Source organism: Guillardia theta (assembly GCF_000315625.1).
Source record: "Guillardia theta CCMP2712 unplaced genomic scaffold GUITHscaffold_57, whole genome shotgun sequence".
NCBI lineage: Eukaryota > Cryptophyceae > Pyrenomonadales > Geminigeraceae > Guillardia > Guillardia theta.
In genome coordinates, this window is record NW_005434617.1 from 41,995 (window position 1) to 59,200 (window position 17,206).

The 17,206-nt window shown below is 55.4% G+C and overlaps 4 protein-coding genes across 4 annotated transcripts; 2 read left to right on the forward strand and 2 right to left on the reverse strand.

Moving 5' to 3' along the window:
* Nucleotides 1-62: 62 nt before the first annotated feature.
* Nucleotides 63-2,768, reverse strand: GUITHDRAFT_112120 (hypothetical protein; the record flags this gene model as incomplete). The annotated part of the gene is made up of 6 exons (XM_005828629.1): nt 63-151; nt 371-650; nt 1,129-1,339; nt 1,712-2,426; nt 2,609-2,660; nt 2,709-2,768. 6 exons carry the CDS (start codon nt 2,766-2,768, stop codon nt 63-65), a joined length of 1,407 nt encoding a protein of 468 aa, XP_005828686.1.
* A 4,892-nt stretch (nt 2,769-7,660) lies between these two features.
* Nucleotides 7,661-10,549, forward strand: GUITHDRAFT_153719 (hypothetical protein). Its single transcript, XM_005828630.1, has 2 exons — nt 7,661-9,133; nt 9,187-10,549. The coding sequence occupies exons 1-2, from the start codon at nt 7,667-7,669 to the stop codon at nt 10,366-10,368; spliced, it is 2,649 nt and encodes an 882-aa protein (XP_005828687.1). The 5' UTR covers nt 7,661-7,666; the 3' UTR covers nt 10,369-10,549.
* Nucleotides 10,550-10,630: 81 nt separating this feature from the next.
* On the reverse strand, nt 10,631-11,761 carry GUITHDRAFT_112122 (hypothetical protein; the record flags this gene model as incomplete). The annotated part of the gene is made up of 1 exon (XM_005828631.1): nt 10,631-11,761. The coding sequence occupies one exon, from the start codon at nt 11,759-11,761 to the stop codon at nt 10,631-10,633; it is 1,131 nt and encodes a 376-aa protein (XP_005828688.1).
* A 2,762-nt stretch (nt 11,762-14,523) lies between these two features.
* Nucleotides 14,524-16,860, forward strand: GUITHDRAFT_158184 (hypothetical protein; the record flags this gene model as incomplete). The annotated part of the gene is made up of 14 exons (XM_005828632.1): nt 14,524-14,592; nt 14,639-14,704; nt 14,921-15,017; nt 15,070-15,109; nt 15,279-15,348; nt 15,392-15,484; nt 15,532-15,596; nt 15,707-15,800; nt 15,844-15,907; nt 15,954-16,002; nt 16,051-16,093; nt 16,263-16,340; nt 16,388-16,495; nt 16,774-16,860. 14 exons carry the CDS (start codon nt 14,524-14,526, stop codon nt 16,858-16,860), a joined length of 1,023 nt encoding a protein of 340 aa, XP_005828689.1.
* Nucleotides 16,861-17,206: the final 346 nt, after the last annotated feature.

The following is a 17,206-nucleotide window of genomic DNA, read 5'->3' on the forward strand; positions in this document are numbered from 1 at the left end:
TCCTCCTCCTCGTCCTCCTCCTCCTTCTCTACTCACTTTCATCAAGGAATCTGCAGAGCAAGTCAGCGTCTGAAGTTGTTCATCATCGTGAGCCTACCCAGAGCTTCTCCTACGTTGCTCTCGTTGCTCACGTGAAGCAGGAAGGAGTCGTCTGCAACGCCACGTCACAAACCCACCAGCTTCATGGCGGATCCTGCTGCTGCTGCTGCTGCTGCTGCTGCTACTGCTATCCTCTGCACTCCCTCAACTTGCCATTCTCACCACCTTCTCCCCTCCCCTCCCTTATTCCACCCCCTCCCACTAACTTCCCTCTCTGCTTCCCTGCTGCTGCTGCTGCTCCTCCTCCTCCTCCTCCTCCTCCTCAACTCACTCTGGTAGAGGACCAGCTCTTGCTCGAGGGCAGTGAGGATCGTCGACTTGGTCGAGTTCTTCTTCTTCTCCTTCTCCCACAGGGGCCGCACGAGCGTCTGCGAGAAGACGATGAGGTCCTTGACGTCCTCCATGGCGAGCGAGGAGTCGCTGGGTAGCGACGCACGGAGGAGATGGTCCTGCATGGCGGGAGAGATGATGCGATCCTTGTGCTGCATGCGGTCGAGACGGAGGAGGAAGTCGGAGTGGAAGCGAGAGGAGTTGAGGGAGAGGAAGAGGGCCTGAAAGGAAGTCAGAGGAGGAGGAGGAGGAGAAGAACAAGGAGGAGGAGAAGAACCAGGAGGAGGAGAAGAACCAGGAGGAGGAGGAGGAGGAGGAGGAGGAGGAGGAGAGAATAGAGGAGGAGGAGGATAGAGGAGAAGGAGCAGGAGGATAGAGGAGGAGGGATTGGGCAGCAGAAGAATGGGTAGGAGGTAGGAAATGAAAAAAACAAACAGAGAGAAGCAGGGAGGGAGGAAAAGAGCGGGGGCAGGAGAAGGAACATAAGCCGCAAGATCAGCACAGAAGGAGCAATGAGAGGAGAGAGGAGGGAGGAGGGAAGGGAATGGAAGAGAGAGAGGAGAGAGGAGGGGCGAAGAGAGAGGAGAGAGGAGAGAGGAGAGAGGGAGGAGGGAGGAGGGAGGAGGGAGGAGGGAGGAGGGAGGAGGGAGGAGGGAGGAGGGAGGGAGGATCAAAGGGCATAACAAGGGCAGCTCTCACGTTGGCATCAGCCTTCTTCTGCTGGGATCCCTTGGCGGGGCATGTGGAGCCGTCGGTTTGATTGTGACGGGACGCGTTTGGGGTCAGGAGCGCCAGGAGCTGCCGCATGTCAACCTTGGTCTTCATGCTCTTGATTGCCTCCACGTCGAGCATGACGACGAGCCGACGGGCAATGGAGAAGGAGGCGGAGCTGAAGTCGTTGAGGTGCTGGCTGACGTTGAGAGCGTACAGGGAGGAGAGGACGGGAGAGACGGAGGAGGAGAAGGAGGAGGACAGGGAGGAGAAGGAGGAGGACAGGGAGGAGAAGGAGGAGGACAGGGAGGAGAAGGAGGAGGACAGGAAGGAGAAGGAGGAGGAGGAGGACATCTGCGAGAGCTGCTTCATGACGTCTGCCACGATCTTGCGGCCCCTCAGTCCCAACCTCTCGCTCGAGCTTTCCAGCTGCTGCCGTATCGCCGGGTGGAGCAGCGCTGTCCTCGAGGAGAGGAGGAGGAGCCCCACGAGGAGGAGGAGGGCAGAGCAAACGACCAGCAGCATCGCTCCTCTCCAAGCCGGCGCCTTGGACGGAGAGAGGCTCACGAACCTGTGAGGGGAAGAGGAGGAGGAGGAGGAGACCTTGACAGTCTGCGTGACATGCAGGGCGGAGGAAGCGATCATCCTCTTCGCCAGGTCCTCCACTGACTTGGCCTCCCTGCAGCTCTCTACCATCCAGCTGGAGCCCGAGGAGCAAGGATAGTCCCCGATCAGCTTCACATCCTCGTCCGACTGCACCGAGAGCACGCAGACGTCTGCCTTCACCTCCTCCTTCTCCTCCTCGCTCGCCCCCTCCTGCCAACCGCCGTCCTCCCAGCTGTACTGCAGCTTGAACCCAAGGTCGCAGCAGTCCAGCAGGGCAGTGAGCTGGGCATGAGGAGGAAGGGGGACGAGGAGGTGCTGCATTATGTCACGGCAGGTCAGCGCAAGGCCATTGCGCGTAGCAACGCCCCTTTCCTTGCCTTCCCCTCCCTGAGTCCCGCAGCTTCCTTGAAGGTACAGGAAGAGAGGTTTGCCCTCCTCTGCCCCCTCCACCAGCGTCGCGAAGGCCTTGATCACTTCCTCCCTCGTCGGCTGCTCGCTCTCCCCTCCTTCCTGCAGCAGGCAGATCGTCTCGTCCTCCTCCACTCCTTGCGAGCGAAGGAACTGCAGCACGTTCTCGCTGTCTCCTCCTCCTCCGCTGCAGAGGATCACGGCTGCGCGCTTCTTCTTCTCCTCCTTCTTCGCGACCTCCGAGGGCATCAAAACTATCGGCTCCTTCACTCCTGCCAGCGAAAGTTCAGAAAATGCGATACAAAACGACTGGAGAAAAGGCAAGGAAAAGGAAGAAGGAAGTAGGTTATGAGGAAGGAGGATGAAAAGGGACAGGGAGGAGAGAGGAACGAGAAGGAAGGGGGTCAAGGAGGAAGTGGGCAGAGGGCAGGGGAGAGAGGAGTAGGATCATCACGTTTCTCCGGCTCTTTCACATCAGGCAAAGGAACGCCGCGAGGAGAAGTAGACTACAAGACAGACGTCAGCAACCTTGTAGTACCTTGCATTTGTCATACACCAACACTTTCAAAGAACATCATGTCAAAGTCATGATCATGAACAACCGCGATCATCATCTCTCAACGTCTCTTTTATCACATTCATGAATCATCATAATCTCCATCATCTCGAACCATCAACTCGCTCAACCCTCTTATTCATGTATTCTTCTGCTGCCCTTTGTTGCACTCCGCAAAACTCCCTTGTGCAAAGAAACGAATCGCTATGTCGCGACCAAACATCACAAAACGATGAAAGAGACGACCAAACGAGATCCTTGTCTTCATATTCACATGCATTTTCTATCGGCGCTCTCACTCCCGCTCCCATTCTCTCTCGCTCTCTCGCCTTCCCTGCAGTCGTTACACATTGCTCCTGCTTTACGATTGCTGCCTGCCTGCCTCACAACTCTCGTCTCTGTCCTTCCTCCTCATCTCATCCCTTCCATGATCCTTCTCCTCTCCATCACCTTCCGTCGCACATCGCTCGTCTTGTTCAACGTCATCATTTTGTTCCAGGTCTCCTGCGCCCAGGTCCCGAAGTCCGCCATGGACTGTGAAACAACCCAGTTTTTAAACTGTTTCACCCCCATAATGACCGTTACGAGAGGGGGTAGGGGTACTCCAGTCGTAGCAGGGACCGAAACGGTGGGGCCGTGGAGCGAGGGGTAGGGGTACATAGAAAGATAGGGGTACGGTATGGAGATATGACATCGGGGTGAGGTACATTGTTACTACTACCCTACCATGAGGTTATGGTCGTGAGCAATAGGAAAGGGGTGGGGTAGTCAAACCCTTCAAAATTGGGAGCGTTAGGGTGGAAATAGTGGGTGGGGTAGTTGATGGCAGGAACTTTGGGGAGGAAATAGTGGGTGGGGTAGTTGATGACAGGGGGTAGTGCGGAAAGGGGTGAAATGACAACAGAAGACGGTTGTGACCATGGACCACGGGGAGGAGGTGGGGGTACTAGAGTAGGGGTAGGGGTTATTTTGGGGTCCATGGGTGTCAAGATGGTATTCACTGGGTGGGGGTCCATCTAAGGAACAAGAAACTGGGACATTTCGTGGGTAATCGACTGGATATTTGGGGGTGGAGGTCATCATGGAAGGGGTCTGCATCGGAAGTCGAACTTGGGGTCGGCACGGACGAAACTTTAATAGATAAACGCCACGAATCTATCTACCACGGGTACTCTCCCTCATGATGTGACGGAATATGTGAATACCCTTCTGAACGACGAACTAAGTTTTCGCACAGAACTGCCGTCGTATGATTGAGAGCCGCGACTCTCCGTCATACAACGGCAGTTGTTTTTTTTGCCAAATTGTCTTCGGATGTTGTTGGAGCCTTACATGAATCCTACCAAATGATGCCAGTCAGTCACTTCAATGATCACTGGCATGTCGTAAACATCGGATCATAATGGAGGCAGGCACCGGGCAGGCAGGCAGGCAGGGAATTAGGCATCGAGTCCCGAGGGACGCAGTCTGGGTAGGGAGGGGGCGACAACAATCATTGAATTCACCTCAGGGGCGACGTAGGTGATTCGGTCTTTCAGGAAACACATTGAAACAAGTGAGTATATTCAGTGCAGCATTCAAGTCCCTGGATTTGATCGGCTTTCCTTTACAGCTGTCACGATAACAGTTAGATGAAAAGGTGAATTACAGGAGTATACAAAACTTGACATTACCTCGATGATCTGCAAAATTTCAATCCTCGTACTTCACTTTTCCTTGTTTTCAACCTACAGGTCTCGTCTGGTTCTTTCCCTGTATTTTCAATCCGTCGAAGCACATCGAGCTCAGAACCACAATCGTTACAGCACTTGGTAGTACGGTATTCGTCAACATCTACGACTCTGTAGTGATTCTCGAATCTTCTTCTTATCCACCTGACCGGTACAGGCCTTTCTCCTCGACGTCCTGTAGACGGGAACCTTGCATTTCCATATGCGATAACAGGTTCTATTTCTCCCTTTCCTTTCATTGTACGGATAAACCTGTCGACTGACTTTCGTTTCGAAATGTAGATGTCGAATTTCATCCTGGCGTATTTTCGCTTTGAATAATGCGAAGTTAACTCCTCCCAATGACTTGTAACTGCAAGAAGATAGTCTTCGAATCTTGATAGACTGCCGCCAGACTTACTCGAGAACCCCTTGAGATAGTGCAATGTCGATTGAATATCTTGATCCCACGTCTTTCTTTTCTTTTTATTGCGATTCAGATGTGACTCGTGATAATATTGTTTTCTCGAAAACTGAAATCTTTTTCTGATTATTTGTTGATCATCTCTGAATTGTTCGACGGCCGATATAATGACGCTCCTCCCAGGGTCGATCGCAATTACCCTTGGGCAATTTTTACATTCTTCGATCTCTCTTTGGTATTCTGAATTTTCATGTAATACTTTGTATGATATTGATATCTTCTTCGCCGATTTCCGTTCAGCCCTTTTTCTATCGGCAAGCCATTTGGTAGTGCGCAATGAAGGTTCCTGTTCGAGTCATGGCATCGATTGTTTTGACAATTAACGTGAAGCGAAAACAAACCGATACACCGTCTGTCGTGATACTTGTAATCTCCTCTCTCTGATCTCTGAACAGATTCGAACAGTCGAAAATCCTTCTGAAATTCTTAGAGTTCTCCAAAGTTTGATCTATTCTCATGAACGATTTTTTATCTTCTCCCGGTTTCAAACTGTTCGCTTCTTTCAAAATGTAATACATCACATCATTATCGATTGTTAGATGTTTTCTGCCGAATTTCGACATTGGTGCTGCCTTGAATGTTTTTTTCGAGAGACCACGATCTTCGAAGAACTTCAACATGAACATGTGTGTCTCGATTATCTCAAACAGATTTATCTGCAACCTATGATCAAATTTGTCATATTTGAAACTAAAAAGATCTTCGTCCCCCGATAATCCAATTAGTTGTTTCATATGGTCGATGAAGGTTCCTATCTGCTGTGAATTATTCCTGTTAAACACTTCTGTCTTCAACTCGTAATCTTTCCTTTGAAACAATACATTCTTCACGTCTCAGCGATTTCTTGCTGATGGTTAATATGTAACTCTCCTTTGCAGAATTCGGCAATGAACTTTTCCAATCGGTTTGTAAAATTTGCTTTCAGGTCTTGGTAGAAATTCGTTCCATATTGATTTGCAGCGAATACAATAGCTTGCGAGTCTCCTCGAATTCTACATAAATCAACGAAAAGATGTCTTTTCTCTGACCAGAAATGTTGTAGAGTTGGATACTTGTTATCTGTACGGCTATGTTGTTCCATTCCAAGTGTAAAAACATTCCAGAAAAAGGTCGATTTGGCTCTCTTGATTTCATCCACTACATATCGTAAATTCCCTGTATCCCTGCCACCCCATATCAGAAAACAGTTGAATATCATACTGCCTCTTGATGTGATCTGACTGATATGTAATACCCATCTGTCGATCACGTCTAAAATCGATCTGTTCTCTACCTTGAGTCTCGAGTATAACCCACCGTGATTTGACGACTCTCGTGAATGGTTTTGAATAACTTATTTCTTGACCGTTGTCTGAATCATCTGTAATTCGTTTTCTCTTCCTCGGCATGTTATAGTATGTTAGTCTGGCGAAACCATGTTAGATAGCAGGTAGTCGCTACATTTTTTTCATTACCATCGTTTCAGTGTATTGTCGGACCGCAAACTCTGTAATGGCGGGAAGATGAAACGAGCAGCCACAAACTTTCCGTCGGACTCCGGGAAGGCGGGAAGATTTTTTTTTCTTTTTTAAGACCCTCATACAGCCCCATTGGATGGGTGTATCAATGACCCCTGTCATGCTGGTCCAGGACTCCTTCGGGAGTCCTTTTGTCGATTAAAGGTTAAGTCAGCGGCCCGCGCCCGGCGGCGGCGGCCGGGCACTGCCACGGTGATCGGACCCGGGCGGCCGGGCAGCGGTACTGAAGTTGCCAAGTTGACACTCAGACGTTGCGCCGCGGGGTCCGCGGCCGCCGATGCTCCGGGCGGTGTGCCAGGACGGTCGGACTGTGCAGTGCCGGCGCCGCGCGCGGCCCCGGGGGGCCGGGCCGCCGGGCGCCGCGCCGGCGGCGCGGGGCCGCAGTCCGAGCGTGACGGCCAGGGGCCGCCGCTGAGTGAAGCTCCGAGCCCGACCCGGTCAGTGGCGGACGCACTGAGTCTTTTCACTCAAACGGTTACTAGTTATGTACTTGAAAATCAGTACCGTACCGTACGAGGGCGCCTCCGTACCGTACTGATTTTTAACTTCACTTTGAGTAACTTAGAGTACCGTACCGTACCGTCACTGCCGCAGTGCCGCCGGCGTGATCGCCGGATCATAGCAGGAGAGCCTGAGAGTCCCGGAGGCCTGCTGACTCGGGTGGCCCGGCGGCCAGTTGCCTCGGACAGTGGCCCACTGGCAGGCTGGGCCGCGCCCGGCCTGGCACTGTTTCCGAGTCCGGCGAGGCCGCCGCGACCGTCTGCAGTGAGCCTGGCAGCAGCCTGAGCCTCAGGCTGCTGCCAGCCGGCGGCTGTCACGCCGCGCGGTACGGTCACGGATCGGACCGGCCCGGTACGGTACTATATGCGCCGGGGCGCGCCCACCAGTGCCGGCCCACCGTGACGGTGCCTGCCGGCGCCGCCGCCAGCAGGGCCACCGGCCCGCCGGGCCGCCGGGCCACCGCCGGGGCGGCCGGGCGGAACTTGTTGAACAGGCTGATCCTGCCGACTGCTGTCCCCTCGTTGAAACTTAACTGATACCTTCACTCACCCCCGGCCCGGCGCCGCTGCGAGCTGAGTCACGGACTCCGGCCGGGCGGCTCCCGGTCCCGAGTCACCGGGCCGTCCGATCACAGGCTCAGCGAGCTGGCCCAGGCAGTGGGCCGCGGCCACCGTGACTGGCAGGCCGGGGACCGTCTCCGGGATATGTGTAACGGTGTAACGGAGACCGTTGGGGTCAGTTGGAAATGTCGGCTGCGAAGGCGCGGGTGAAGGTGGTGGTGCGATGCCGGCCGCGAGCAGGAGGAGGAGAGGAGGGAGACGAGGGAGTCGTGAAGGTGATGGAAGAGCAGCAGGGACTGATCTCCATCCGAGCTGGAGGAGAGGAAGACGCCACAGAGCGAGAGTTTCTGTTCGATGACGTCCTTGGTGAGAGGGTGGGGCAAGAGGAGGCGTTCGAGCGGAGCAGCAAGGCCATGGTTGACCATGTCCTGGAAGGCTTCAACGCTTGTCTCTTTGCCTACGGCCAGACTGGTTCGGGCAAGACCTATACCATCTTCGGGGAGGAGGGCAAGCCGGGGGTGGCAGTGCAGGCAGTGAAGCTGCTGTTCAGCAACATAGAGAAGAAGGCAGGGAAGCAGAAGACGCTGGTCTACGTCTCCTTCCTCGAGCTCTACCTCGACAAGATAAGAGATCTCGTCCAGATCAGCTCGGCGGACGGCGAGGTCAAAGTGGAAGGCAACCAAGGCAGCAGGCCCAACTCCCGCCCGGGAACGGCGTCGAGTCGTCGGAGCGACAAGCAGGGGGAGGGCCCAGTGGACCTGGAGATCCGAGAGAACAAGAACGGTGGAGTCTACGTGCAAGACTTGCGGAGTGTGCTGGTGCACAACGTGGAGGATGTGCTGGCGTTGGTCAAGAACGGGCTGAACCACCGGCAGACCTACCAGACCTTGATGAACGAGCACTCGTCTCGCTCGCACACCATCCTCACGCTCACGGTTGTCTCCGAGAGCGGCCGAGGAGACGGAGAGACGATCAGCGGGAAGCTCAACCTGGTCGACTTGGCAGGCTGCGAGAGGCTGAAGAGGAGCGGAGCGGGCGACGAGAGCAGCGGCATCGAGGACGCCGGGCTGCGAGCCAAGGAGGCGGTGATCATCAACAAGAGCTTGAGCACGCTGGGAACGGTCGTGATGGCGCTGGCAAAGGGGGACGCGACTTACGTGCCGTACCGAGACTCGAAGCTGACGCGCCTGCTGCAAGACAGCCTCGGAGGCAACTCGTTCACTACTTTGATCGCCACCATCCACCCCCGAGCCGTCGACGCCGAGGAGTCTCTCAACACGTTGCAGTTCGCCAACCGCTGCAAGAACGTGATCACGCAGCCTCACATCAACTACCTCGACGCCGACCCCGAGGGACAAGCGAGGATCATCGAGAAGCTGATGCGGGAGATCGCCGAGCTCAAAGACGAGCTTGCAGCACAGAAGGAGCACTACGAAGAGAAGCTGCAGCAGAGGGCAAGCATGGTGGGAAGCAGCATCGAGACGGCTGCGTCCGAGGTGGAGGACGGGAAGCATGTTGCAGGAGGAGAGCACGAGAAGGGAGAGGGGTCGAGAGGAACCAGCCGAGGCTCCAAGCGAGCCCATACGGCCGACAAGCACAAGCCGGCGGCTGCTGTGTCGGACAATTATGTCAGCGCTCTGGCTGAAGCTCAGGTTAGAAGAGGATGGGAGGATGGGAGGGCGCGATAATGAGATTGTGATGGCAGGCGATGAGCAAGGAGATGAAGGAGAAGTTCGTGCGCAAGAACAACGAGTTTCGCGCTGCGCAGGAGGCGAGCAGGAAGAATGAGGAGCGCCTGAAACGGGAGATTGAAGACTACAGGCAGAAGCTCTTCAGCCTGCAGGAGGAGTCGAACTCCAAGGTGCAGAGCCTTGAGATGCAGCTTGAGAGTCAGCAGGCGAAGTTCGAGGGAGAGATCGAGCAGCTCAGCCAGAACAACTCGAGGCTGATCAACGACATGGACGCGGCCCTGCGGTCGGTACCAGAGAAGCTGAAGCTCGACTCGGAGAAGCTGCGAGGGATGGACGCGACGATCCAGCAGGCTTCAGCGAAGAAAGACGCAGAGCTGACGGAGGCCCTGAGGAAGGCGGCAGAGAACAGCGAGAAGATGCTTGGGCTGCAGCGGGAGCAGTACGAGTACTGGCTGAACAAGAAGAACGAGGACCTTAAGAACTTTATCACAGAGTTCGAGGAGTACAAGACAGAGAGGACGGCGCAGGTGAACTCGCTAGAGAGCCATGCGCTCTACCTCTTCGACTACTGCAACGCCCTCGCCACCGTCATCGCCAACTTCGAGAAGGGCCTCTACCCCGTCTACGAGAAGTCCGGCATCAAGGCCGTCCAGATCCCCCAGAAAGACAAACCGCAGCTGATGAGCCCTGAGGTGCTGCGCGACCTGTCTAAGTACCGCAAGCGAGCCGACGACTTCATCAAGGCGCACCCGACAGGCCTCAACATCTCCTTCTCGGAGAAGAACCCTACTGGCAGCGCCGGGCCAGACTTGATCGCCTCCCCGACGGGAGAGGGGGAGGAGCAGGCGAACCGCCTGCGGCTCGAGGTCTCCTCGCTCAAGGAGAAGCTCGCGGCGACGGAGAGGAAGTCAGCGCAGACGGCCGACGAGCTGCGCGCGCAGATCGAGCAGCAGGTGCTGAGCGACCTCGCTGACCACCCGACTGTGGAGTACATCAAGCAGATCGAGGACGAGCGGAACTACTACAGGGAGCAGCTCCAGGAGGAGGTGAGGAGGTGTAAAGACCTGCGGATCGCCCTCGACTCGAAGCAGCGGGTGATCGAGAAGCAAACGGGCACCCTGGAAGCCATGAAGGGCTTTACCAGAAGCAACGTCAATGGCAGTAGACTGCCCAGCGTCGTTGGCAGGTCTCGCTAGTTCTCAAGACGGGAGCAGGAGCAGGAGCTGGAGCTGGAGCTGGAGCTGGAGCTGGAGCTGGAGCTGGAGCTGGAGCTGGAGCAGGAGCAGGAGCAGGAGCAGGAGGAGCAGGGGTGCACTTTCACAAGAGTGTTTATCACTTTAAGTTAAATCAATGCTTCGAAATGAAGTTTATCAAGGGAGTCGCTGGGAGGGGCAGCAGCGACCTAAGAGACATGTACACGAGTCGGGGGAGGAGAAGAGGGGGAGGAGGAACCACATCCTAGCGCCCCTGCCCCTGCAGCAGGTTGAGCTTGGGGAGGATCAGGCCGTTAGACAGGAGGTGCGGCTCATAGGGCTGGATGCCCTGCGGTACCTGGTGCTTGGCGAGCAACCCAGCCAGTGTCTGCAGTGAAAGCGGAGACGGATTGTAGCCCAAGGAGGAAGAACCGCTGAATCCGCAGGGGATCTTTACCACGCTGATGCTCGGGGGGACGGAGCTGGTGGGGGAACTCAGCGAGCTGCTACCGCTGCTGTAGAGGCTGAGCAGCTCAAGATTGATCTGGTTCTGAAGAGATAGAGGATCCCTCGCCTGCTGCGTGAGACGCGCGAGCGGGCTAGAGCACTCCGAGCCAGCAAGAGGGCTGGAGGGGTTCGAGTTGAGAACGAGGGATGCGACGGAAGGCAGCCTGATGTGCTCCGAATCTCCTCCTGACCTGTAGCGGTCCCCGCTCGACGTTGTCCGCCGGAAGCAGTCCCTGGCACCTTGTTCGCTCCTGCACTCCTCAAGTATCCTGCTGCTCTCTTGCACCTTGTTGCTAGGAGGGGAGACGCATGGCGACGCGCACGAACCAGGCGAGGAAACGTCATGGTTGACTGGGGAGATAACCTCCTCCTGTCCTGACAGCTTCCATGTGCTCCTGGGCCTCTTCTTCGCTCTGCCAGCGTTGGGAGCCCATACTTCGCAGAAGGAGGATACAACCTTGAGGAACCTGTCAAGATCACAGTGCTGCATGTTCGACGGGAACTGAGCACAGAGCTCGTCGTGAGCATCTTCCAGCGCTGCCCTGTCCCCAGGATCACTAGGGTTCCTCCACCTGCGATAGCTGAACAGGTACATGCCAGCGCCCAGCGGGTCATCGAGCTTGTTGAGGGCCTTTCCTCTTCTGTCCCTTTCCCTCTCGAACCCAGCAGCCTGCAGCGCCTTGTTGAACTCGGTCTCGCTCAGCCCATCCTTCACTCCTCCTGTGTGCAAGCGCACGGCAGAAGGGCAGCACTCGCAGAGACAGGAGTAGAGAGAGAAGGGGCCGCTGCGAGCCACCATGTCGTTCAGAACCGGAGTGGAGGTAGTGATAGCCATGGCGAACTTGGGAGCGAAGTTCTTGTTCTCTCGCGATGCCGCCGGCCTTACCATGTTGCCTTGCTCTTCGCTCGCGCCTCACAACAAGGAAAATCGGGTAGGTGGGGTTGTCTTTGGTTGAATGGGGGTCATGAGCTAGCAAGACGGGTGGTCTTCAAAATTATTCCTAATATACCCGGTACTTGCAGTGAAATTGATGGGAAAAGCCAGGGTACTCGATGTGATAGCAGCGGGTCCACAACTTTCCAGCGTTCACTCCGAGATACGAGGGACAGGGGGTGGGGTACTGTGAGATGAGGGTAGGTGAATTGACTTTTCATAACCCCTCCTCGAGTGATAAATCAAATCGGTTTTAGGGGGTGGGGTACATGGCAGTGGCAGTTTGCAACTGATTGCATTAGGAAGGGGTGGGTAGCGAGAACACAATGAGCCCATTGGCCCCAGAGGACCCCCACCCCCTGAAATGACAGTAGAACTACCCCCTCCCATTACGTCCACCCCCTTGTATGCTTTCAACCTTTTTAAAGGCAACACCTCATACCCCCCCACTCCCTCCACCCTACCCACACCTCGGTATGTACTTAAAATCAAGGGGTACCAAGTATCTTTGTGAGGGGTGGTAGTCCGTGATCTATTGTAAAAATGTTAATCACAGGGGGTGGGTACTTGGACTTCCAAGGTGAGCCGCCCGATTAACTTTCATGAGTGACCCTAGTACCCCAACAAAACCTCATATCAGTGTAGGTGGGGTGGTAAGTAGGCCAGGTACCCCGACTCAGTAGGCTTTTTGGTCCCCCTGGAAGTAGGGTCGTCATAAGGAACAGTACATTTTTTGAAGGGCACTGTGACTCGGCTAGTAGGGTGGGGTGGTCATTATGACAATTGTCCTCGTACTGAATTTTAACTTAACATAAAGTAAAAGGCCAGTCAGTCTGACTCCGACAGGCGGCGGGCCGCTCCCCCGGCGGCCGGGTCCGATCCGAGTCGTCGGATCGGACTCGCCCGGCGCCGATGATCCGATCGGCCCGGATCGGAGTGACTCTCACTGCTCACGGGGCCCGGCGGCCAGTGACTCGATGATGAGGGTCACCCCGGGCCCGGTGACGGTGACCGGGGGCCAGCCCCGGGCCCGGGCCGACCGTCGGACGGTTCAAGTCATGCGGCCCGCCGCGGCGCCGCCCGGCCCCACGCCGCTCTCCGTGGCAATGTCTTTTCTCTTCCTGTTATACCGTACTTTGAAACTAAAAGTTTGAGTTTGGAAGTTCGTCCGAAAGTCTGAACATCGTTGAACTGAAGTTTGAAGTTTCGAATATGAAAAGTTTAGGCGCGGGAGGCTGTGGGATGGCGGACGGGAGGAAGGGGAGGAAGCAAGCAGAGACAAGGAGCGAAGAGAGAAGGGTCGATGCTAGAGATTGAGAAGAGAAGGAAGCAATGGTTCGAAAGCAGGGAGAGGAGGGCAAGGGAGACGGGCAAGGAGGAGGGCAAGGAGCGATAGAGAGAGTAGGGCGATGCCCCCAAAAAATGAGATAGTTAAGGGCACAGGGGGGGAGGGAGAAGTGATGAGAGAGAATGAGGAGAGGATCGGAGTGTATACAACAAAAGGATCAGGAAAATGAGGTGATAACATCTGACAAGCATCGTAATTTGTGATGCTGTGCTGGAAGGGAGAGGCGAGGAGAGATGAATTTCTGCTTGAAGCTGTAACCATGAGAGGTTACGTCATCTGGCAGGGCCAAAAGGGCTTCTATGACGCAGACAGTAATTCAAACAGAACAATAGGACACAGGGAGCGCTGATCAAGAGAAAAGGCCGCAGATTGCAGCGATGAATGAGGATCTTTCCGTCTCTACGTGAGAATTTTGGCAGGATGGCGGCGCAGGAGGAGCGGCTAGTACCCTCATCGCAGGCGAAGCTCGACGAACTATTCCTGTAGCCCTCCCTCCTCCTCGATGCTTGTCATCCCTGCCCTCTGACATCCCTGCCTCTCCCTCTCCCTCCCTCCCCTTCCGCGCGCCACACGGTTACCTGCCATTGACTTGACCGCTCAGTCATTGGCTGTCTCTCCCCGACGCCCAACAGTTTGTGCTGAGCTTGCTGTCAAATGTTCGCAAAGGGAAGCCCATCGGCTCTGTGGGTTCAGGTGATACTCCTGTCCCCCCGTCTCTGCTCCTCACTTGCCAGCTCTGCTTCCAGGCTTCACCAGCCCGAATGCGGAGGACAAGGTAGGAGGGATAGTTCCAGGGGAAACTCTCTCACCTTCACGCACAGACCTCGGGCAAGAATCTTGCCTCTCCTCCTCCGAGATCGCCGACGGGTGAGTAGACTCGTTCAGGTTGTCCCACCTGACGACTCCAAATAGGAAGATCGCCGAAACATTCGCCGGAGAACAATCGAGTATGTCTCGTTGCTGTGGAGTCACAGGCATAACGCTTGTCTGCTGGAACAGGAAGGGATGTGGATGGACACAAAAGATGGTCGCGCTCTCGTTGCTCTGACTGCTGGTCGTGCCTCTCACTCCCCTTGCTGCAGGCAACCTAAGCAAGGAGTTGGGAAAGGACGGAGACTTACATCATGCCCCTCACCAAGAAGACGCTGTCATGCAGGACAAGCAGCACCCAGCGGCAAGGTCGACTTGCTTCCACCTCTCGTCGTCGTCTGATCTTGAAGTCAGCAGGAAACCGGACGCATCGCTCAGCTTACCTCGCTTCTACAATCCGAAACAGCCTTCCGACGATGTTCTCGGAGCTGCAAAGCTTGTACGTCAGGCTTGCCTGCAAGGGGAGGAGACTGAGTTGATTGACCAGGAATTGGAGGAGATGACACAGCTGTTCAACTCAAACCCTGAGGGCCTCAACAGCGAGAACTTCATTTCGTTTGCTACCAAGGTATCAGGACAGCGAGCGGAGGCGAGAATTGATGAAGTCGCAATAGGTTTGCGGCTACCCTTCCTTCCTGGCCCCAACGCTCTTCGAGAAGCTTGCGGGCGATGAGACGAAAGTGTCGCAGGCACGCTGAGAGCTACTCGTTCATCCCTCCCGCTGAAACTTCTCGCAGGCGAAATGCAGGTTTTGGTGGGAAAACAGGTAAAGGCCACGATGCGTGTCACGTTGTGTGCTGAGCTGACGATGATTGGGTGAAATCAGCATGAAGCACAAGAAGCCGGAGGTGAGAGGAGCAGCTGGAACCTGTTGAGTCATTGAGCTGGGAGTGCAGGCGCGTCTCTTTGACCTCTTGAAGGGTCAGGGATCGAACTACGTGACCCGCGAGGACTGGATGAAGCACCTTCGTTTCTTGCTCGACACTCACCCTGGTGCCTCGTGCCGCTGCCTTCTCCTCCTCCGTATGTCTTATCGTCTTGCCAGGACTTGACTTCCTTAAGGGAACCCCAGAGTTCCAAGATAGGTCTGATATCCGCCTTATGAATTGCTTTTAGGGGAAGGGAAGGGGGGGTGAGGAAGGGAACAAAGGGAAGAAGGGAGGGAGGGAGGATGGGGAAATGAAAAAGAGAAAGGGAAGAAAGGAGGGAGAGAAGGGATAGCATTTGTCTGGTGCTTGACGCTTGCGCTATCAGATACTTGGAGTGTGTCGTGGAGAGGATCTTCTACGTCAACAATCGAGCTGAGAATGACAAGATGACACAAGTGACCTCCCTCGATCAGAGTTGCGACCGTTGACGCTTTCCAGCTGGACTTTGTCAAGTCCAACCTCGTCAAAGTTCTCAAGTACGTGGACGAGGAGCCGGACATCAACAAGGTGCTGGACTACTTCTCGTATGAGGTAAGAGCCTCCTCTGACCACGAGCTCGGCCTGACCCTCTACCTCAGCATTTCTACGTCCTCTACTGCAAGTTCTGGGAACTTGACAACGATCACGATTTCCTTTTGGATAGGTGCAAAGACTCTGGGAGAGGGTGGTGAAGGAAGAGGAGGAGGAGGAGGAGGAGGAGGAGGAGGAGGAGGATGCACCGAGCGGGGAAGGGAGTGACTAGAAGGCTGGCAGAGATGACCTGGTCAAGCTCTCCAACTACGCCTTGACATATCGCATCGTCGATCGGATCTTCTCGGGAGCTTGCAAGCCGTTGTCATCGGGGACTGTGAGTGAGTCCTGACCTGCCGTCCCCGCTAAGAGATGCGCAGCCGGACAAGCTGGGGTATCAGGATTTCATATGGCTGCTCCTATCGGAAGAGGACAAGCACTCTGGTGAGGCAGCCAGGGGATCGGGAAGGATGTTGACAGAGGCGCGCAGAGACTGCAATCCGGTACTGGTTCAGGGGGATCGACCTCGACGGAGATGGGTAGGAGGAGGGAAGGGGAGGGAGGGAGGAGGAAGTGACGGCGAGCAGATACATCACCCCACATGAGATGGAATATTTCTACAAGGAGCAGGTAGCTAAATCATCCCCTTCCATCCCTCCCTACTCCCACCTCTCCCCCTCGCTCTTCCTCCCTCCCATCCTTCCCTCGCTCACTTCCCTGCTACTGTCTCGCTACCTCTCCTTGGTCCTGCTTCTCTCGCAGCCTCTGGAGGTCTACGATGGATTGAGCTGCTTTCCAGCTGCATCGCATGGACTGCTTGGCGCAAGAAGTCGTGCAGTTTGAAGACATCCTGTGCCAGATGACCGACATGGTCAAGGTCAGCTGAGACTTAGCTGGGGAGGGAGGGAGCTGACCCGGTGACAGCCGGCGAGGGAGGGATACATCTCGATGCTGGACCTCAAGCGCTGCAAGCAGCCGGGAGTCTTCTTCAACGTGCTGTTCAACCTCACCAAGTTCATCCAGTACGATCAGGTACGTTGCTCTCGTGCTCTCCTCCTCTACTTGCCCTTTAAACACCCTCCCGGTCCCCCCTGACCCTTTGCCCCGCGCGATCTCGCTGCTCCTCGCATTCGTTCCTATCTTTGTGGCGTTCCTCCTCCCTCCTCCCCCTCCTCTTCCATCAGCTCCTCATCCTCCTGTGAACTCCTCACCCTCTTCATCCTCATCCTTCAACCTCCTCCTCCTCCTCCTCATTCCCCTCACTGTCTCCTCCTCATTCCCTCCTCCTTTTCTGACCGCAAGACTTGCAGAAGGATCCTGGTCAAATCTTCAACGAGCGAGCGACGCCCGAGCTCACTGACTGGGATCGCTACGCCAAGATTGAGTATGCGAGGTAAGACAGCGAAAGGAGACGAGAGGGAGGGAATGGCGGGGAGGGAAACGGAAGGGAAGGAGAAAGGGAGAAAGATGGAGAATTGAAGGACAGGGGACGGGGGAGTCGAATACAAGGAAGAAGGGGAGGGAAGAAGCGGGAAATGCTGGAGAAGAAGGGGAAGGAGAAGGGAGTTGTGGGAGGGAGGAAGCGAGAGGAGAAATGATGTAACTTCAGGCTGGCAATGGAGGAGGATCAAGGGGAGTATGCGGATGAGGTACCTTATTGCTCCCTCTTCAAGCCCCTCCTCACTATCACTCCAGATCGACTTCGGCGGAGAGGGAGGAGATGACGTTTGAGCATCGTAGACA